The following is a 22,566-nucleotide window of genomic DNA, read 5'->3' on the forward strand; positions in this document are numbered from 1 at the left end:
TACCTGTCTGACCAAGGCCCTTTGTCCCTGATTACTCAGTTTGGCTGGGAGGCAAGATAGGCAGATAGGTAGACTGTTGTTTGTTACAAATCTTTTCAATTTGAGAATGATGGAGGCTACTGCACTCTTGGGCAATTTCAATGCTGCAGAAATTTTCTTGTATCCATTCCCAGATCTGTGTCTTCTCACAACCGTCTCACAGGTCTACGCAAAATTCTCTCGACCTCGTGGCTTGGTTTTCACTGACATACACCATCAACTGTGAGCCCTTATATAGATAGATGTGTGCCTCTCCTAATAATGTCCAATGAATTAATTTAGGCACAGGTGGACTCCAATCAAGTTGTAGAAAAATCTCAACAACCATTGATAGAAGTAGGATGCACCAGAACTCAATTGCAAGCGTCATAACAAAGGGTCTGAATACTTATGTAAATAGATATTTCACATTTTTTTTTTTTATAAATTTACAAAACACTCCAAACACCTGTTTTTTGTGGAATATTGGAGCACTGTGTGTAGATTGATGAGGGAATCCATTTTAAGATGATTCTGAAACAAAATGTGGAAAACTTGAAAGGGACTTAAAACTTTCCGTTTGCAGTGTGTTAAAAAACAATTTTCACCATATCATTAGCTTAGCTAAGTTGTATTCTTTACACATGTTCCTTTCTTCTCTATATGTGCAGTATCCTGAGTCTCTCCTGTGTGATAATCCATCTGTAATTACAATGCAAATACTCCCAAAAGTGTCTGACCTCAGTGTTGCAAAACGCTTGATAGAATGTCTGCTTTCAGCATTAAGAACAACAGGTGAGCAGCATTAGGATAGTAAAAATACACATAACAAATAATATAATCAATCATTTTGACATCAAGATAGTATTGCCAGGTTATTTTCTTGTTGGTCCTGTAAATGTTCACCATCTCACCATTTTTCCATTCCCTACCTTCATCTATGTCACAAAATTGTGTAGGTTGTAAAGCGGTTTTCTGCGAACTAAGAGAAAGAGAGAAGAGGATGTTGGATGTCCTAACCCAAATGGGCTCTTTCAGAAAGATGACAATGGAAGGCCTTCCAGATGATCTAATAATCATGAGAACAGCAGAACAAAATGTTGTGGGGGTGGGGTGCTAGAAGTAAGAATTCAGATGATCAAAAATCATTTTGCTGATTAAAAAAATCAATATGACCGGTAAGTCCAATAATGATTTATAATGCAAATCCCAGGTACTACACATTGCTTATGATACATGTACCATACATTACTACAACTACACAAAGTATCTTGTATGAATATAAAATTAAGCTGTATTATTAATTGCTTATGCATTGCTTTGAAGGGGAACTTTTTTTACATAGAGCCCTGTTGTTTGAGGTCATCGAGTACTGTTGGTAGGAAAAAGAAAAGAATAAACTCGGTGCTACATGGATCGAGTTATCCTGCTAGTGGCTAGTGCTGCCAGGGGGCTACAAGGGTATACTATGGGGGCAGAATTTAGATTGTATTTGTGCCCCTTGAAAAACAAAAAAAAGTGTTGTGCTGTAAATCATTAAACACACATTAAAAAGAGAAAACATCTGAAAATGTATTTTATAATGTCTTGATTTTTTGTCAAGGTTTTTTTTATTGGAGAATCAAGGAGGTACAAAAAATACAGTATAACAATTAACAAGTGGATCAGAGAAAAAAAGGCACCCGTAAGGAGACCAAAGAGAAAGAAAGGACAACACAAGACATCCTAATCCACTAAATTCCTCTTAGCTATTTTCCCAAAATCCATCAGAAATTTCTAATCATAGTTCCTCCTCCCAAGCATCTTTAATTGCACTTGGTGTGGGTATGTGGAGAGCTTGTGTGTCATTCAGGGATTAGATGGAATAGCTGTTGAAATTATGTCTAAGGTGCCGGTCTAAGCAGGGGGGGTCTGGCTTTCAGTATGGAGAGCTGGACTGAGGGGCAGGGCAAGTTGAGATCGAGGCACACTTAAACTTGAGAACAGGAATCTTTAATGTGACTGCACACTACAACCACAAAACATCACAATAAGACTAATAACCGACAAAGACGGAGAGGAGACAGAGGGTTTACATACACATGGGTAACAGGGCACAGGTGGACAATGATCAAGGTAAAACAAGAGACAGGTGGAAACCAATATTAAACTAACAGACTAATTACCAGAAAGACAGAGGACTGGACGAGACCAGCAAGACAATAACGGGGAACAGGTGTGGAAACAGAAATGGAGGGAAAACTACGAAGACAGGAAGCACAGACCAAATAAGGAGATGGGGTGGAGACAAAGACAGGTGACTGGCAGGTAAACATAAAGCACATGGGGAACAAACAAAGGAGCACGTGGCACCGGACCCTTACATTACCCCCCCTCAAAGGGCCGGATTCCAGACGGCCCAAAACAAAAAAAAGGTCCAAACAGGGTGGGCGGAGGGGGCTAACGGCAGGAGGGTCAGGCGGGCGGCTGGTCAGAGATGGAGGGTCAGGCGGACGGTTGGCCAGGGACAGAGGATCAGGTGGACGACCGGTTGACGGCCGGACAGGGACGGACAATCAGGCGGGCGGCCCGGTGGACGGCCGAACAAGTCTGGTTGTCAGGTGGGCGGCCGGTCAGGGACAGCAGGTCCAGCGACTGGGCTGCAGGGACCGGAGCAGGACTCGGAGCAGGAGCTGGAGCCAGCGCAGGAGTCTGACTCGGGGCTGGAGAGGGAGCTGGCACCGGACTCGGGGCTGGAGCCGGAGCCAGAATCGGGGCTGGAGCCGGAGCCAGAATCGGGGCTGGAGCCGGAGCCAGAATCAGGACTGGAGCGGGAGCCGGCGCAGGAGTGACTTGGGGCTGGAGAGGGAGCTGGAACCGGAATCTGGACTGGAGCTGGAATTGGGACTGGAGCTGGAATTACTACTGGCCCAGGGCGTTGGGGAGCTGGGACTGGAGAGGGACCTGGTCCATCCTCCTCAGAGGACCAGTGGTCCTCCGTGGTTTCCCCCTCCTCTTCATCCTCCCAGAACAGCTCCCAGAGCATTAGGTGCAGTGGCAAGTTGGACTCAAAATCAAAAAACTTGCCTTCTTCCATGTTTGTTGGTCGGTCATTCTGTCACGGTTGCAGTAAGGAGAGCTGGACCGAGGCGCAGGGCAAGTTGTGGCAAGACGCACTTAAACTTGAGAACAGGAATCTTTAATGCGACTGCACACTACAACCACAAAACAACATCACAATAAGACTAATAACCAACAAAGACAGAGAGGAGACAGAGGGTTTACATACACATGGGTAACAGGGCACAGGTGGACAATGATCAAGGTAAAACAAGAGACAGGTGGAAACCAATATTAAACTAACAGACTAATTAACAGAAAGATAGAGGACTGGACGAGACCAACAAGACAATAACAGGGAACAGGTGTGGAAAACTAACAAGACAGGAAGCACAGACCAAATAAGGAGATGGGACGGAGACAAAGACAGGTGACAGGCAGGTAAACACAAAGCACATGGGGAACAAATAAAGGAGCACGTGGCACCGGACCCTTACACTGGCTGTTGCAAATTTATGTGAGTGTGACTGTACATAATTCCTTATTTGCAGAAACCTAAATAAATTATGTTAAATAAATTAAATTAATTCTTAAGAAGACCAAATTTCTCCTGAATTTCTGCAAAGGTTGCAAATCTGTCTATCGAACCCTATGTATGCCTGCCTCCTTCCATTGTTTTAAGCCGCGGTCCAGAAGGTGGGAAGGCGTTATTTGCTAGGGGGAGTGAAAAAGATAATGGGGCAATTGCTCTGTCGCTAGCTTAGCCACTTTTTTTTAGTTTAACATGGGTTTAAACTGGCGTTGAGACGAATATGTCACTTCACTTCTTACTCCCCATTGCTGTGTCATCAGCACCTCTGGTTTAATCTGCTACAGCGTTTTACTTTGATCTCAATTGCTGTCTTCAAAAGTGTTCATATCATCCACTAGAGGACACCTACCTGTATGTGCGTATTAGCTTAGTTTTAATACTTCAAAATAAGTAAGGGATAATGTATAGAACGCCGGTGCGCGTCGGGGTCCGGATCGCCCTGTCGGGACTTATTTTCCCAATAATTACCGGCGTTCTATACATTATCCCGCTTATTACACCGCTACTTGCCAAAACGAAATAATAAACTCCCCACAATATGACTTTAGCCTACATAGCCTAGCCTATTTGTCACCGTTCATCGTGGCATTTGCTGAGAAACAAATAGCCTACTGTAGTTCGCAACAACACACGCTGAACTTGAATCAAACATTCTTTAGAACACAGCTGATCAACCGTCTGCTTTCACTTTTGAATGAAGTTCCAATCCTTGCGTAGTGATATGAAAGAATTGACTTAGAAGCACAAAGCCCATTTTCCTTGACAGCGGTCTGTTATACATAGCAACGGTCTGTTATTGAGAATTAGCAGCCCGCCGAACGTTGGGAAGGCCCATTCAAGTGAATGGAGCATTCTTCAGCATTATATAGAGCCGTGTAATAACATTTGATAAATTAACCTTACATTTTTCAGTAGCCATATGTGTGTAGATTTGAACAAAATCTAGTTTGATTCTTATGGGGGCTTTTACTGCCTGAAATATACGATTTTGTGTACCACGCTCGGAGTTTAGTGCTGGGCTGGTGGGTGCCTATTCCCAACCTTTCTCACACCACATCAACGGTTAGCCCGAGAATTCTCGTCGGAATTCAAAATTCCAGTGGAGCTCCAAGCGGATTTGTACACGCAGCCTTACAAGACTGTTTACAGCTCTTCGAGTCACGGTAAAATGTAATTGTTGGTACATAGCTAATTTAGATACTTTATGGTGTGGATGCTTGCGTTTCTTTAGGAATTTGCCGCCTTGGTTTGTATAGAAATGAATATTAAGTGACACATACACGTAAGAGGTTGGACATACTGTACATGACGGTTGGTAATATGTGACGTTCCGATACATTGTGTAATTTCTTGAGTTGATTCTTAGCAAAAATCTATTATTTTTTCAATTCAATTCAAGGTTGCTTTATTAGCCTATGACTGTAGGTACAGTGTTGCCAAAGCACAAAACAGCATAACAATTAGAACATTGACAGGATTAAGGGAAACAGTAACATGTAACATGAAAAATTGTGTGTATACCCTCACTTTCTCTCTCTCTTTCACACACACACTCGCACACACACGTAGGCATGTGGTCACACACACACACACACACACATACTGTACACACACACAAACACACACACACAAACACACACAGACAGCATACACATTATAACACATTGGATTAAGTACAGACATTAGGTCGGGCATTATGGCAAGGTGTCTGACTCACTGTCCCTCATGTCATGGCAAGCTGCAACGTATTTTGCAGCCAGCGGAGCAGTCAGTCCTTCTCCTAGCAGGAGTCTTTAAGGGAGCTAAAATTTGGAATTTTATTTGAGAATTGTAAAAAATATCTTTTTCTAATTTGTTCAAACTTTGGACAGTGTAGGAGAAAGTGCATCTCTGTCTCAACCTCGTACAGTGACCACAGAGCCGCTGCTCTTTAGGAAGCCATACTTTTTTGTACCGGCCTTTCTCTATGGCAAGGCTCTGGTCACCTGTACTTGGTAAGAATCTGTCTCTGCTTTGTATCTCTTGACAGTGGAGAGGTCCTCTGCCAATTCATAACCTCGCTTTATTGACAAGTAACATTCTAATTGCATTGCATGTAAATGCAATGGACTATTATCACTGTTCTTATTATCTGTTTTTATTACAGTGCATGAAAATGCACTGTACTGTTCTTCCAAGGCATTTTATTACAGTGCATGAAAATGCACTGTACTGTTCTTCCTAGGCAACTTCTTATTATTATTATTATTCCGCTTACCACAGATCGGGTTGGTATGACTTTTCAACTTTGAAACTTTTATACTTTTTAAACTATTATAGAAAAACTTTTTAAAAATCCCCATAGACTTAACATTGCCGATTGTGACATCATAATACGGCCGTTAAGCAATTAGAATCCTATGGCAGGTGTTCAGGCCACCTGGATAAACTGCCAGTCTCAGGCTTTAAGCATACAAATCTGGGTCAATTAAGACTACACATCCTATTCAACTGTTTCCTCTGCCCAAAACTGTTTCAAAATAAAAGTCCTCACTACAATAATCCACTGTTAAACAATGTAACCCATTAAACTACTGAACTTTTTACATTCAACTTTTTAACGGTCTACTTTTAAACTATCATTAAACTATCTATCTATTAAACTAGCTTTCTATCAACAACTTTTAAACTATCTACATTCAACTTTTAAACTATATACATTCACTAGCTGTCTATCAACAACTTTTAACTTGTCATCAACTGTCAACACTTTTCATCAACTATGACTCCTACCCACTGTAGCTAGTTAGCATGGTTAACAAAGTTAGCATGTTAGCATTGCTAGCATTGTTAGCATTTTTAGCAAAACTGCTAAAAATGATTAGCTAGGTTAGCTAAGTAACATGGTTAGCATAGTTAACATGTTAGCATGTTAGTTAGCATAGTTAGCATAACTGCTAAAAATGATTAGCTAAGTTAGCTAAGTAACATGGTTAGCATAGTTAACATGTTAGCATGCTAGTTAGCATTTTTAGCAAAACTGCTAAAAAGGATTAGCTAAGTTAGCTAAGTAACATGGTTAGCATAGTTAGCATGTTAGTTAGCATTTTTAGCAAAACTGCTAAAAATGATTAGCTAGGTTAGCTAAGTAACATGGTTAGCATGCTAACATGTTAGCATGCTAGTTAGCATAGTTAGCATAACTACTAAAAAATATTAGCTAAGTAACATGGTTAACATAGTTAGCATGCTAGTTAGCATAGTTAACATTGCTAGCATAGTTAGCATGTTTAGCAAAACTGCTAGAAAATGTTTAGCAAAACTACTAGAAAATGTTAGTTAAGTTAGCTAAGTAGCATGGTTAGCAGAATTACAAATCTTAGCATAACTGCTAGCAAACATTAGAGCCATTCCAACTTTCAGTTATCGTCAAATATCTACCTATACACAGCCATTAAACTATTTGAATATCAACATTCATTAAACTGCTAGAAAACGTTAGCTAAGTAGCATGGTTAGCAGGTTAGTATTGCTAGCACTGCTATAAAACATTAGCTAAGTAGCATGGTTAGCATAGTTAAAAATCTTAGCATAACTGCTAGCAAACATTAGAGCCATTCCAACTTTCAGTTATCGTCAAATATCTACCTATACACAGCCATTAAACTATTTGAATATCAACATTCATTCAACTTCCAGTCTGTCAACAACTTTTAAACTATTTACCTTCAACTTTTAAACGGTCTACTTTTAAACTATCATTAAACTATCTATTAAACTAGCTGTCTATCAACAACTTTTAAACTATCTACTGTCTATCAACAACTTTTAAACTATCTACATTCAGCTTTTAAACAGTCTACTTTTAAACTATCAACTTTTATTAAGCTATGCAACCACCATGTCTATCCTAGCATCACCGTAGTAACCATCTCTGTATTATCTGTTTTAACTATACATGATATTTTACATCACAACTTAAGCATTTTCATGCACTGGTAATTCCTTGGAATTGCATTTCTAGTTATTATTACAATGCATGAAAATGCACTGTACTGTTCTTCCCAGGCATTTTATTACAGTGCATGAAAATGCACTCATGCACTGTACTGTTCTTCCTAAGCAACAACTTCTTATTATTACAGTACAGTGCATGAAAATGCACTGTACTGTTCTTCCTAGGCATCTTATTATTATTATTCCGCTTACCACTTTTTCCATAAGCAATTTCTCTTGAACAGTTTAACTTAGAAACTTCATTCAAACTTTGTAACGTAGGTCTTCAAACAGATCGGGTTGCTATGTCTTTTCAACTTTGAAACTTTTATACTTTTCTTGGCATGAACCTACCTATAAGTTGAAAAAAAAACTTATACGAAAACAGCCGGTACAGTGACCCGAATTTTAGATCAAGGAAGCAGGCTTACATATAGAAACGCTACTTAATTGACCTCAAATTTAGGTCAAGGCAGAAGGCTTATGTCGTGGAAAATTATCCACTTCCCGAACCTCCAATCCAACTAGCACTCTGATGTCCTATGAGGGGCCGTCTAGGCCTTAATTCATACTTGGTCTTACACACACTATCATAATCTTGCACATCCACCACTATACTCATGCACACTTACTATTATAGTCATTTTACATGTATGTATGAGAGGGTATAGTTGTGTATGTGAGAGAGTATAGTAGTGTATGTGAAGGAATATAATAGTAAATGCGAGAGAGTATAGTAGTGTATGTGAGAGAGTAAAGAGTATAGTAGTGTATGTGAGAGAGTTTAGTAGTGTATGTGAGAGTATAGTCGTATATGTGAGAGACTATAGTAGTGTATGTGAGAGAGTATAGTAGTGTGTGTGAAAGAGAGTTTAGTAGTGTATGTGAGAGAGTATAGTAGTGTATGCGAGAGAGTTTAGTAGTGTATGCGAGAGAGTATAGTAGTATATGCGAAAGAGTTTAGTAGTGTATGTGAGAGAGTTTAGTGGTATATGTGAGAGACTATAGTAGTGTGTGAGAGAGAGTTTAGTAGTGTATGCGAGAGAGTATAGTAGTGTATGCGAGAGAGTATAGTGGTGTGTGTGAGAGAGTATAGTTGAAAAGGAAGTTGGTTTGATCAAACAGGAAGACAGATTCAATTCTCACTTCCTCATTTGCTAAAGGGGCCATTTTGAATTATCATTATCTGGTGGGCTTGCTGCTTTGAAAGTACAGCTAAGACCAACTCAGAGGAACAAGAAACATTTAAATTAAGGACAAAAACAACCTTGTTGGACCAAAAATGTCAGGGGTATTTCTTCTTATTTTATTTCTTTTTCAAGGTCAGTTTCTGTTAGTGGAAGTAAATGGTAATGAGGAAAACATTGCTATCTTTTTCACTGATACACTGCAGTGTGTTCAAAGAATTGTGAGGGGGACTGACAATTTGGGACATGACACCGTAATTTTGGACAGATTAATTTCTGATCTTAATGGCTATTCTCAGACAATCTCGGTCTTGCTCATGATTAACCAGCAATTTGAAGAGGGTGAGAATCAAGGAAGCTTTGGTGCCCTGGAGGTGCTGCATGCATGTTTTCAATATATTATCAGTTCCTATCAAAACTCAAGGTCAGTGGGAAGGAACATGTTGACCTTCGGAGTACCAACTGTCAGAACCGGTCATCCAGGTCGCCCTCCATACAATATACAACATCAACAAATTGCCTACTGTTTGGGTTTTGGCATGAATTGGGGACAAATAGCTGTATGCTTTGGAATCAGCAGAAGGACACTGTACCGTCACAGACAGCAGCTACAAATTGGTTCCCTCAGCTATACAGCAATGTCTGATGAGGCATTGTATGACATCATCATTGAGATCCTTCAAACCACTCCATATTCAGGGGAAAGGTATGTCCGTGCAGCACTTCAAACACGCAACCTTAGAATACAGCGCTGGCGTGTGAGACGCTGCCTGCAACATCTTGACCCCATTGGTCGGGCCTTCCGTCGACGCCGTGCAATTCACAGAAGAATTTATTCTGTTCAAAATCCCAATCAATTATGGTAAGTTTATTTCTTTGTTTCAAAAAAATATTACATTAAACAAACTGTTAGGATCACATGATCACATGGTAAAAAAATAATGATCAAATTTTCTTTCCATAGGCATATAGATAAAGATAAACTGGTCAGGTGGAGAATGGTCTATCATGGATGTGTTAATGGCTTTAGTAGGACTATCATATACTTGCAGTGCCTAAATAACAATAGAGTATCAAGTGTACTGGAACTGTTTCATGTAGGTGTAGAGAATTTTGGCCTTCCCTTGTATACGCTGTGATCATGGCATGGAGAACACCAGGGTTGCCCAGTATATGCTGGAAAGAAGAGGGTTAAATCGAGGTAGTGTCATCACTGGACGTAGTGTTCACAACCAGAGGATTGAGCAGTTATGGGCAGAGTTAAACAGAGTCGTTTCTTTTTACTACAGTGATCTCTTCTCCTTTATGGAAAATGAAGGCATACTGGACTCTACAAATGACCTACACTTATTTTGTTTACATTACATCTACTTGCCAAGAGTTCAAAGGGCAACTGCAGAATTCAGAAATCAGTGGAACAACCATGGATTATCTACACAGGGATCACAAACACCTCTTCAACTGTGGCTGAGAGGTGTTCTCAACAGTGCAGAGGCAATGCAGAACATTTTAGTTGGGAGTGACAACTCTGAAATTAATGAAGACCCCCCAGTACATTTTGAGACATCAAACAATGTTGTTGTTCCAGAAAATAACTTTATTTTGAATCAAACAGTTATGAACACAATTCTACAAACTGTAGACCCACTTGCTGATGACGGTAACCATGGCATCCAATTATACTTGGGCCTGGTGAACTCTATTAGTGAGCAACTTCATTAGTCAATTAGGACACTATTGGGTGGTTAATTAACTATTGGGTGGTCCAGTGACAATTTATGCTTTGTTGAAAAATAAAACAAAATAACAAAATGGTTTCTTTTTTAGTGAATCGATTATTCAATTTTCCATTGTTCAAACAACACATACATAATAATGTATTAGGATGAGACAACAATGTCTCATCAGTTTAATAAAGTGCAACTGGCAACAGATTATAATAAAGGAGTTCTCTGAAGTTATTCCTGTCCAAATCCCTGAGTATTTTTTAAAGCGAAATCCATACTTTCCTTGAAATCCTCAAAACCTTTCAGGACTGGCAACTGCAGGCAATTAATGCACGTGTTTGCGGTGGGGAATTGACGGCCTTGTCTGAGGGGCAGCTCATGGAGAAAATCCACTGAAGGATACCCTCAAGTTTCAAGGGTCCCTCTTGCTCTGAAAAAAATGAGGGAAAGAGAAAGAGAGACAGAAGAGAATATGAAAAGAATGTCAAAAGAGGGGGGTGATCAAAGTTAACAAAACTACTGTACAAAGGTAAACTAAATACAACTCAAACCACATAACTGAAGGAAGGCAATTTAACAAGAGAAAACACATTGTGCATAGTAGTGTCGTAGTGCAGTGTGTTACCCTCAACATCCAGCAGGTAGTCCCTCCAAAATGCAACACATTCCTCTGCCCTTCTTTTGTTGCTGCCCACTGCTGACAGTCGAATTTCAAAGAGCTGTTCTAGTACAGCAGCTGTGAGTGGGGATGGCTCGTGACAAAACAGTGGTCTGAAAGCATCTGGGTGCATTCTTATTGCATCAAGAACACCAAGGGTCTTCATGCTCTCCCTGAATCTGTAAAAAATGTATAATGAGAAGATACCAATATCTGTTTTCAAATTGGATACATTATCACACAGCACAAGAAAGGGATGACTTAGAAGACAGTTAAGTGTTCTTGATTGTGCAAAAAGGCCTTGTCTTTGACAACTATCTAAAACCTGATCTTCTTTCAAGTTATTTTATGATACATGTAAGCCTTTATTCTGAATGTTTGTAAGGTTGTACACTAGCTTTTAAAAATATACTATATGTTGAAATCTTTAATTATTCTTAATTAAGTTTGCTAAAACATTACACAAACCTTTCAAATGCTCCACTGACTCGATGAACCACCTGAAACATGATGATATCCTCCACCAAGAGATATTTGTCCTGTATGTGTTTCAAAGGCCTTTGACACCCAGCATTGGCCAGATAATCTGTAAGTGGTGCTGTGGCCTGTTGCAGTTCATCAAAAGATGTACATTCTGACACCTAAGGACACCAAACAAAAAATGGGAGAAACAAATCAACAATTTATAGTTGAATAAACAATGCTTAACTCTAAAAGCAAACAAACTTAACATTATTATCTTCATGAATATGGCACATAATCCATTGCAGGCATGGATTATGTATATTATGTTATGTATGTACTATATTCTAAAAGGAATGCCACAGAACATGGCAAGACCAATGGCACATGGCATAACCAATCACTTACGGATGACTCTCAAGACTGGCCAATATAGCCTTGTTAACTTCCTCATCAGAGGATAGGTCTGGCATGGCTCCCATGATTGAAAGGTAGGCATCATAGTTGTCACTGACTAGTGGTGACTGGCTCACTGAGTTATCACTTTCTAAGTCAATGGTCACTTGTGGTGGGGGCTGGTCACTGGTCACTTGTGGTGGGGGCTGGTCATTTGTGGTGGGGGCTGGTCACTGGTCATTTGTGGTGGGGGCTGGTCACTGGTCACTTGTGGTGGGGGCTGGTCACTGGTCACTTGTGGTGACGGCTGGTTGGCTCTAGCCCTTCTTGCAACGCAAACCTGCCTGGTAGATGCATTTTGGCGTCTGCTGTTCCTTCTCCTAGTAGCTAAACTGCCATGACTGGCAGAAGTAGTTCTGAGGTCATATGATGCTGATGTATCTTCATCCAACTCCATGACACTGTCCTCGGAGTCTGTGCTGTCCAACTAAAACACAACAAAAATAATTAGAAAAGATTGCCGATAAGTACACTGCGAAAGTAATGACAACCTAATGCCTACATTCACATTATAAAGAGAGCATGTGTACAATCATTTATCTGTTGTATAGGTCCTCCCTGTCCTTCTGTGTGGTTGTCTGAATCGGTTCAATGTTTAACATGGAGTTATTTGACATAAGGGGAAAAGGGCATTTAAGATGTGATGGTCAAGGCAAAATTTAAGGGACACCGGTGCAAACAAAGAACGTTTTTAGTCACACTTTGCAGATTTTTGGTTATGTGTGTAGAGTTTGGTTAACTCTAGAGCACTGCAAGATGAAAACTGACCAACTCCTTCATATTTTGACACCCTGAGAACTATCATATTCTGCAAAAATAAATAAATAAAAGCATTGGTGTCCTTCTTCACAGTTGTGTTGAACTTCTAACTGACACAGTTCAATGTTGGTTTTAAATAACTTACCTTACATGGGAGATCAGAGGATGGCCTCACATATACAGCCTTGGACTTTAAGATCTTGTGTATAATAAGGCCACTAAGTTCTTGACCGCTGTGCAATTTTGGAGCAACCAGCTTGCTCCCACAAGCCATCAACAGTTTGATACTGTAACAATAAGGACGATTTGACTTGACAATTATGAAAATAAGTTCACTAAAACACATAAATGAAATAACTTATGATATGCATTATATTGACATTTCCGTAACAGTACCTTGAATCAATAGCAATTTTCTCTTTAAAAGCTTGCTTTACCTCCATGGTGACAGTCCTGCTGTCCCAGGACTTGTGCATTTCAAATGCATTCAATATGAACCCTCTATCATGTAGTTTTCTCCGTGTTTTATGTTTACACACTTGGTCCCAAGATGGGCTTGGCAACAATATCACATCCTTTAGGAAGGTAGGGTGGTTTGGGGCAGAAGGTCTACAAAAAGAAAGCATTAATAAGATTCAACTTATGGCAATCTTCTTTTCACACGAGCTTACCATCATCATCCAGTCAGATGCTTGCAACTCAGCCAGCTAGCCAGCCAATGTGAGAGCTAGCTCTTTCACATTTAACGCTATTTTTGCTGTAAACAGCTTACTCTGATGTCTCCATACCTAAAGATAGGCGGAATCCAATAAATGCAGAACTACACTGTAATAAGCTGCGCATTGAATAGCAAATTACAATGTGTTTGACATCGAATAACAAGAGCACAGCACAGGGTACCAGAACTACTGTGCAGGGTATGTGTTTGTTTGGCTCTATGTGTGCCTTCACTTTTGGTTCTGTCTCCTTTTCTTGTAAACCCCTCCATATCTCCTAAACCCTGTCTGGTTTTACTTTCACTACTACTCCTTCTGACTTTCACTCTTAGTCTCTGACAGTCCAGTCCCATGACTTCCAGTAAATGTTGCATAACAGTTGCACAAACAACATTCTTATGATAAATGGAATCATTTCTAATAAACCAATACATACAAGCATGATGCCTTAATAAAATCACCACATGTTCCCCCCTTTGAGGCTAAATTAGCCTCACTATGTAGCGGAAGCATTATTTAAACACAGGAGTGTGTCATAATCCCATATATCGCTATGACACCTCAGACTATGTGCTCTTTCACATTTAACGCTATTTTTGCTGTAAACAGCTTACTCTGATGTCTCCATACCTAAAGATAGGCGGAATCCAATAAATGCAGAACTACACTGTAATAAGCTGCGCATTGAATAGCAAATTACAATGTGTTTGACATCGAATAACAAGAGCACAGCACAGGGTACCAGAACTACTGTGCTTCCATGTTGCTGCTGCTAGCTTTTTCTCCCAGTCAAAGTCTATGTATTTGTACAGTAAAATATCATACACTGTGGTTATTTAAAGGGCTTTACAGATACTGTGACGTCTCTCTCGTATAAAACTGTAGATTTAATTCTGAAACCTGATTTCTGATTCACACAGCTTACTCCAACTTGCTTGATCATAGCGTTATCACTAGTGGAGATCTTGCGGAGTTTTCAATGAAAAATGGCTAACGATAGCCCTTGTTCTATGTGGGTATAGCCACTACTAGCACAAGGGTAGCCTAGGCTACTTAATCAGCGCTAACGTCACGACCATGCTAACATGAATGTATGGGGACACTGCAGATAGGATAACGTTTTTTAAATGAACTCACCTGTTCCTGGATTTCGACGACCATCCATTGAAATGCTGTCTCGTCTGGTAACGGGGTCCTCCGGGTTCCATTGAACTAGTAGTAGAAGCGCTGATTGCAGGTCTGAGTGGATTTGCAGTTCCACCCCTGAATAATCTCTGCATCTCCGAATCAGAACTCTGTTGGACTTGATTTAATTGTCGAGACATCATTGACAACAGCTCACCATTTCCTAAAATATTGCTTAGAAGACCCACAGCTTCTGTTAGCCTCTCTCTGTCCATCACAGCGCAACTAACGACAGTGCAGTGCAGGATATTGAGCGCCAAATACCGCTTCTTCTTTGTCAACCAATCAGGAGCAACCAATCACTCCTACCGTTTCATGCAAACTCTCCTTCCATTTCATGCAAACTCTCACACACACCACTATACTCTCTTGCATACACTACTATACTCTCTCGCATACACCACTATACTCTCTCACATTCACTACTATACTCTCTTGCATACACTACTATACTCTCTCGCATACACCACTATACTCTCTCACATTCACTACTATACTCTCTCGCATTCACTACTATACCTTCTCGCATACACTACTAAACTCTCTCGCATACACTACTATACTCTCTCGCATACACCACTAAACTCTCTCTCACATACACTACTATAGTCTCTCACATATACAACTATACCCTCTCACATACACTACTATACTCTCTCGCATACACTACTATACTCTTTACTCTCTCACATTCACTATTATACTCTCTCACATACACAACTATACCCTCTCATACATACATGTAAAATGACTATAATAGTGAGTGTGCATGAGTATAGTGGTGTATGTGCAAGATTATGATGATGAGTGTGTGTAAGACCAAGTATGAATTAAGGCCTAGACGGCCCCTCATACAAAGACCCGCAGGAGAACACCAAGACGAGAAACGCCGAAGACTGTTGATCCTTTGCTCAAGACTGTTGATCCTTTATTATTATTATTGCAGTGAGAATACAATCCAAACAATGTCAGGACTGAACCGTCAGGCAATAGAGTGATGAGTTGCAGCTGCTACCCCGATGAGATCTGATCTGTGTGTGCCTGAGCTCTGTCTTTTATGCTCCTAGGGGCCTGGGAGGCGTTCCTATCACCAGGAACGTCACCAGGCCTCTTTTAGCCAATCAGGGGTGCGTTTCCCAAAAGCATCGTTGCTAACTACGGTAGCAACTAACATGGTTGCAACTATGTAAGTACGACACAACTGTTCCCCAAAACGATAGTGTAAACTATGGTGGTGGAACTTACATAGTACGATGCATCGTGACACTGCGTCAGTGTTTCCCAAAACCATAGTAGCAACTAACGTTCGCAACCACTATCGTAAAGTTGTGTAGTTACAGCTACACCTCTCGACCTGTAGTATGTAGTAAGAACCATAGTAGATGACGTAACCCTGATGACGGAACACGCAGAGGACAGATGGATGAGAGGTAGCCATTAAACGATCCCATAACATTGCTGTGGGATACCATACCATAGCATTGCTGGAATCTACAATTGCACATTACTGTGGTACAGTGGAAAGTGAAGTGTTGTGGAGTTAGCCTACAACAGAGCGGCCTGTGGTGAAGTGCTATGGTGACCGCAATCATCTGTGTTGTTATTATTCGTGAATTTACATGTAGCCTAATGCTAATGTGTCAGCACAGATTCTTTCGAACACCCGTTAAGTTAAGTTATCTGGTGATAAAGCTTTTGAATGCCAACGGTATTGTTATGTGAGGCTAGCATTGTAATTGTTATAAAAGGATAACGTTACATTGTAGTCGTATGTTAAGTGTGTTTGGATGAAGCATCTGTTAATCATACACATAGCTAACGGTATATGGACTCTACAGCCCATTATGATGTGGTGAAGTGACTGTGCTGTGGCAAAGACTGTAGCGTGTGTGCTTTACATGAGAGAGGTCAGGGGTTCAAGACTTAGTCGATGGGTGTGAGGTGAGTATGCCTGTGGAGTGGGGTTTGTGTTGTATCTTGTCTGATCACAAGCTATGTTTAGTGGGTGTATAAGTTAGGCTACTCTCAGTTATTATATGATCTTGATATTTGAACACATAGCTGAATTATGTTGGTATAATGACATTGGAGAATGCTGCTGTGAAGTTGAGTAGCCTCTCGCTTGGAGAACTTTAAGACCTCTGGGACTTAAGTGAGCATGCAGAGTGCTGTGGTCAGTGTCAAAATGTGACATGATTTTCACTGATTTAACTTGTCCTTCATGGCCCAGGTATGGGTAGGCCTGTCATGGGAGGCGGAAAAATGGTAAGTTGCCTTTGCTTTGTGACCTTTCAGTCTGTGTATGTATTTTGATGTCATGGCTCATAGGGAACGTGTGTGTGTGTGTGTGTGTGTGTGTGTGTGTGGGAGGGATCATGGGGAGAAAGTGATGGTACATTTACCCCCTCACCCCCACCAAACTAAAAGAAATGTAAAAAACATAAACAAAGGGGGGAAAAACAGGTAATGTGGCAGGGAATTGTGGGGTTTGGGTGTTTAGGCCAAACATATGTGCAACTAATTCCCAGTGTGCTTCCAGGCCAGCAGGAAGGTGTGCAGCAGCCACTGGAATGACCTCTTCCACCTCCTCCACTAACAGCTCCTCATCAGCCGGCAGTGGGATGTGATCCTGAAGGGCCATGTTGCAGAAGCGCCGCCACCAAAACTACACTGCACGCCTTTGCAGGATGGAGCTTCAGGCCACCAGCGGATTTGCTCACACACCTTTCCACATGCCCAAGGCCCTCTCCACAACAACGCGGGTCCGGCTATGGGCGTTGTTGTACCGCGCCTCTGCCTCGCTGTTGGGCTCCTAGATGGAGCAGTTGACATGCTTGTATTATCATAGGGGGTTGATGGAATAAAGTAGGTCTTGAAATGTCAGTACACTCACATGGAATATAGACATGCATTTGAAAACAACAGTATAGACTTTGCTACTATCTCAGCAGCAACATGAGCAGCACCTACAGTAACACTGTGTGTGTGTGTGTGTGTGTGTGTGTGTGTGTGTGTGTGTGTATGTTGGTACAGCTGACGCAGATCCTTCAACCATTTGAGCATTGAAACATTTGTGCTATGTGAACTGTCATTTTGTGGTTGTGATTCAACACACAACTTCATAACTACAATGGATGAAAAGTAATGGTAAAAAAACTGTATCTGTGCATTTAAAATATCATGAAATACTTGTGTGTGGTAACAGTATTCAGTTTTCAGTGTCACAATGAAAACACATAACAAGGGCAACATTGGGCAAATGCTGCATAAAGGCATGAAAATATTCCAGTGAAATGAAGGGCAATGATAAAGTAAAGTATTCATTTATATAGCGCTTTTAGAACAGAGTGAAACCCAAAGCACTTACACAACAACATGTTGTTCAACATTGTTCATATTACATATCCATATTTATTCTGCTCTTACTGTAAGGTAACTGCTAAGATACTGCACATATTTATATTTCATTTATATTACTCTAAACCACCTTCTGCAAACCAACTGTATACTACTGTCTACACTGCACTATATTTCTTGTCCTGTCTATGCACCTGTCTATACTTTATATATCACATTGCACTTTTCTGCCTTTTTGGCACTTCTGGTTAGATGCAAACTGTATTTGGCTGTATTTGTACTTGTGCTCTGCACAATGACAATAAAGTTTAATCTAATCTAACCATGCCAATTTTCATAGAACATAATAGGCTACATGTATCCTAAGCCTAGGCTAGTATGCATTTGGTCTCCAATCAGTAGTTAAAACTAGGACTACAGGTTCTAAACGATCATAGGAATATTTAGTGATTGAGCCTATCCAAGATTCCAACACCATTGTTAATTGATCATTATCCAAGCCCGAACCTACGACTACAAGATCCGAAATGCAGAGGTCTATCCTTTCACGCCACCTTGTCACGCTACAACAAATGAAAATATTGGCCAGTATTTATATGTAGGCTATTCGGTGTGTTTCATTAAATGTGTAACTTATTTGTTCACATTTGCTCGGTTGGCGATTTATGCTTCACTGATTAGGCTAATTAGTAGGCTACGTTCAATAGACTGTGACGTTATTATTCAAATTATCATTATGATGCCTATTATTATTATTAATATCCTATATTTTTAAAAAGCATACATAGCCTAGGGCCTATTGAAATTACTGCCTATTGTTGTAATAAGTATTTTATATTATATATATAGTAATAAGTATTTATTATTAATAATAATAATGATATTATAACTGCTGGGCCCAGGAAACTTCATGCAATGTAAAATGTCACTACTTTTACGTGACTTCATGCGTTCGGCTCTAACCGACATAGCTCGACATTCTCCGAACACATCTGCAACCATTGTAGTCTGAACTATGTTGGTTGAAACCAACATGGTTCAAACTAACAAAGTACTATGTAAGTACAACGGTTTTGGGAAACAGTCGTAACTTACATGTTGGTTAGTTGAACGATGCATCGTACCACGTTAGTAAAAAGCTAACCTCCGTAGTTGTACGGGAAACGCACCCCTGGTGCGCTATCAGTGTTGCGCGGGTTTGGTCACAAGCGGCCCGCGGTCGCCAAATATTTTAATCAACCCGACCGCAACTCGGACCGCGAATATTAATTAGGACAAATTTATACCCGACCCGCTTATTTACAAAATGTGTGCTTTTGGTTATAGCCTGCATGCGGTGTGACAGTAGGCCATTTCTGTAAAGTTGCGAAACTTTATGCAGTAGAACTACACGCAGTAGGCATGCAGGACATAATGTTTGCGCAGGAGAGAGAATGAGAATAAGAGCGCAAGCACGCACGCAACCACCAAGGATTAGAACACTAGGATAAGACTTAAAGGCCATGGACATACATCTTTCTTTCGAAAACAGAAATGGTGAGGCAAGGTATAGGCAAGAGAGATACATTGCTGGTCAAAACGTTAGCGTAAGAACTGGTTTATAATGCTGAATGAAGCACAAAGCACATTTACTAAAGCACATCCACTGTTTAAAGTCACAAACACAACGAACTAAGGTAACTTTTATGCATGCGCGAACCTATACATACTGGTAGATATGGCTGTGTAGTCTGTGCCATAACATTTATTCCTGCAGGCTGCCCGTTTTGGCTGTCATACTTTTAAATGGCTTCGCAAGAAGTAAGCCTACATAGACCATAACTTGTACTACTGTCATCTTCTTTAAGAACTTTTCCCAATATTTCCCATAGCCTATCGCTTTTCCTGAAGGGGTGTCTTTATTATTTTACCTCGCGTCTTCAGCTTCTTTACTGTTGACTTTACTGTATTGATGCTTTACTGTATTGATGCTAGCCTTCTCGTGATATTTTAAGTAGGCCTATTTGTAGAAAATATATATTTAATTAATTTTAACTGACCCGCCCGCAAATGACCCGAATATCATTACAATATTTTGTTTATGACTCATAACCGCGACCGCTTAATTTCGGGCAGACCGCGCAACACTGTGCGCTATGTAGATTGTTTCTCGTACCATTTAATTTCTCAGAATTTAGGTCTACTAGGCCTACAATAACGTCATCACCAAATACATCTTTTATTTTTAGTTGATCAACCACAAAGAGTAGCATAGGCCTACTGTGCACAGTGCACTGACGACTGTAGCAGCCCAAGGTAACCAGTTGTTGTAGATGAGAGGCAACCCCTTGTTTCAGACAACTGCTGCAGCGCATGCACGCGCAAGGAAACCAGTAGGTGGAGAAACCAGAAGGCAAACCACACCGGAACGATATTAAGGCTATTTCGCATAGGCTACTCAATGGTGCTATTTCACACGCATTATAGCGACCCCCACTCACCGGGGTTAGGTGGAAGGTGTTAATAGACGATTGGCGTAGCCTACAGTGGACTAGCTTGCTCAAAAATGACGTTCAAATATCCCCTCTAAAATAAACACATGCATTCGAATATATTGGAATATCTAGGCTATATTATTTGCGCATTATGTCAGTGACGCGCATCATGTCATCTGTTTTTAACTTTTTGTATGGTTATTGCTTGACAGGGGGGATCCCAAGCAGCTTTCAGCCATAAGGCATTTCCTAATTCACCCATCAGACACTGATATTCAAAATGTTGAAACTATTTCGGCATAGCCTATAAGCAGTTTAATTAAATGTAATGTTAGTTGTAAACAAACGGGCTACTTGGTGAGGCTTGGCCTCACAGATAGGCCTATTAACTGTCACGTTGGCTGGGGGGCAGGGGGGGCCATCAGACATTTGTTCCCAAGGGTCTATGAATTGTTAATCCGGCCCTGCCCCCAACGAACGCAACTTTCCACCTCTGAGACAGCTTAAAAGAAGTCTAGAGGACTCCTAACTCACTGACCTAGGCTGCGCAAACCACAGGCCTTTTTTTTGGGCAAGCTAGTAAGGCAAATTACGAAACCAAAACGTGGGTCATAGTTGTGTAAGCCTCTGCTGTGAGGCCAAACCCATGAACAAAGACGCATTGATATCTGCATTAGAGTTTTTTTTGGCGAAACAAGCTCACAGCCGAACGAGTCATAGCACTGAAGGGAGAGGCAACTGGCATGTGATCTCCCCACGGGCCAATGGATGTACAAGTTTTCTCCTGTGCCTACAATATTTAATCCAGTGTTTTGCCAAGTTGCAAAATGCCATTCGTTTTAACGATTTTTTATGACAGTATGAAGTACTTTTTGTATAGGGTACTATCTTAATTGCTTTATACTCAATACTTGACCAATGGCTATTGCATCTGTCTATTGAAAGTGAGAATGTGGCATGTGATCTACTGTGTAGGCTTCATAAAATAAAATAAACAGATTGCTAATGGCCTACATGGGGTGTGTTTCCCGTACAACTACGGAGGTTAGCTTTTTACTAACAGGATCGTTCAACTAACCAACATGTAAGTTATGACTGTTTCCCAAAACTGTCGTACTTACATAGTACTGTAAGTTTAGACCATGATAGTTTCCAAACTTAGTAGTCTGGACTAAGGTGGTTAATGACGTTTAATAGCACGTGAACGGGCACCTGCACATACTTCTGTGGCGCATTGCGCTAAAGCCGGCAGATGACAGCCGCCGTTGCACAGCAGTTACCAGTCCCCTGTCCAAGAGTTCGAATCTGGGTTAAGATTTTGACAACAATATTGACATCATTGTTTACCTAAGTTTATCTTTTGTGCAGATCATATTATCAAAATCAGAATCCGCCTTGGCTTGGTTTGCGTAAACTAACAAGGAAATTGCAAATTGACTTTTAATTTATGTATTTTCTGCCTTGGGCATTTTAAAATATGGATGTATGGTGGTTAGAAGTGTAAATATCAATTAGAAACCTAAATATATTTATAATTATTCATTTGCAAACAAATAACTGGCGTCAGTGACGTCTTTGTCATGAAGATCCCTGGAACTATGCTTCTACTAGCATTCTACCACAGGTCGAGAGGTGTAGTTGTAACTACACAACTTTACGATAGTGGTTGCGAACGTTCGTTGCTACTATGGTTTTGGGAAACACTAACGTAGTGTTGCAACATAAATGCATTGGACTATGTAAGTTCCAAATATGAATGTAATTCTGCTGCATAAATCAGATGTATTTGTTTATTGTACAGAAAAATAAAAATGACATGTCAAGCAGTCAATTGACTACATTGCAGTGAAGAAGTAGGGCAAATTAATTTACGAAACCAAAACGTGGGTCATAGTTGTCTAAGCCTCTATAGCGTAGCCTGTCAAAAACGTTGCAGAAGCCTACCCAAGGCTACAGATTAA

The 22,566-nt window shown here is 40.5% G+C and overlaps 2 protein-coding genes and 1 long non-coding RNA gene across 3 annotated transcripts in view; 1 reads left to right on the forward strand and 2 right to left on the reverse strand.

Annotated features, from left to right (window-relative positions):
* Nucleotides 1–1,593, forward strand: part of ogal (O-GlcNAcase like) — a 70,265-nt gene extending 68,672 nt beyond the window's left edge. The window contains exons 15-16 of the mRNA XM_042056167.1: nucleotides 690–813; nucleotides 978–1,593. Of these exons, the coding sequence (XP_041912101.1) occupies nucleotides 690–813; nucleotides 978–1,138 (285 nt within the window). The 3' untranslated portion in view covers nucleotides 1,139–1,593. The remainder of the gene's footprint in view (nucleotides 1–689; nucleotides 814–977) is intronic.
* A 643-nt stretch (nucleotides 1,594–2,236) lies between these two features.
* LOC121677473 (tetra-peptide repeat homeobox protein 1-like) lies at nucleotides 2,237–9,501 on the reverse strand. The gene is made up of 3 exons (XM_042056238.1): nucleotides 9,497–9,501; nucleotides 6,799–6,809; nucleotides 2,237–3,084 (listed from the first exon to the last, which is right to left on the reverse strand). The coding sequence occupies exons 2-3, from the start codon at nucleotides 6,806–6,808 to the stop codon at nucleotides 2,615–2,617; spliced, it is 480 nt and encodes a 159-aa protein (XP_041912172.1). The 5' UTR covers nucleotide 6,809; nucleotides 9,497–9,501; the 3' UTR covers nucleotides 2,237–2,614.
* Nucleotides 9,502–10,573: 1,072 nt separating this feature from the next.
* Nucleotides 10,574–13,473, reverse strand: LOC121677484. Its single transcript, XR_006020995.1, has 6 exons — nucleotides 13,270–13,473; nucleotides 13,019–13,160; nucleotides 12,067–12,541; nucleotides 11,665–11,837; nucleotides 11,164–11,375; nucleotides 10,574–10,968 (listed from the first exon to the last, which is right to left on the reverse strand). It is a non-coding gene; the product is annotated as an uncharacterized LOC121677484 (long non-coding RNA).
* Nucleotides 13,474–22,566: the final 9,093 nt, after the last annotated feature.

Source organism: Alosa sapidissima, chromosome 12, assembly GCF_018492685.1.
Source record: "Alosa sapidissima isolate fAloSap1 chromosome 12, fAloSap1.pri, whole genome shotgun sequence".
NCBI lineage: Eukaryota > Metazoa > Chordata > Actinopteri > Clupeiformes > Clupeidae > Alosa > Alosa sapidissima.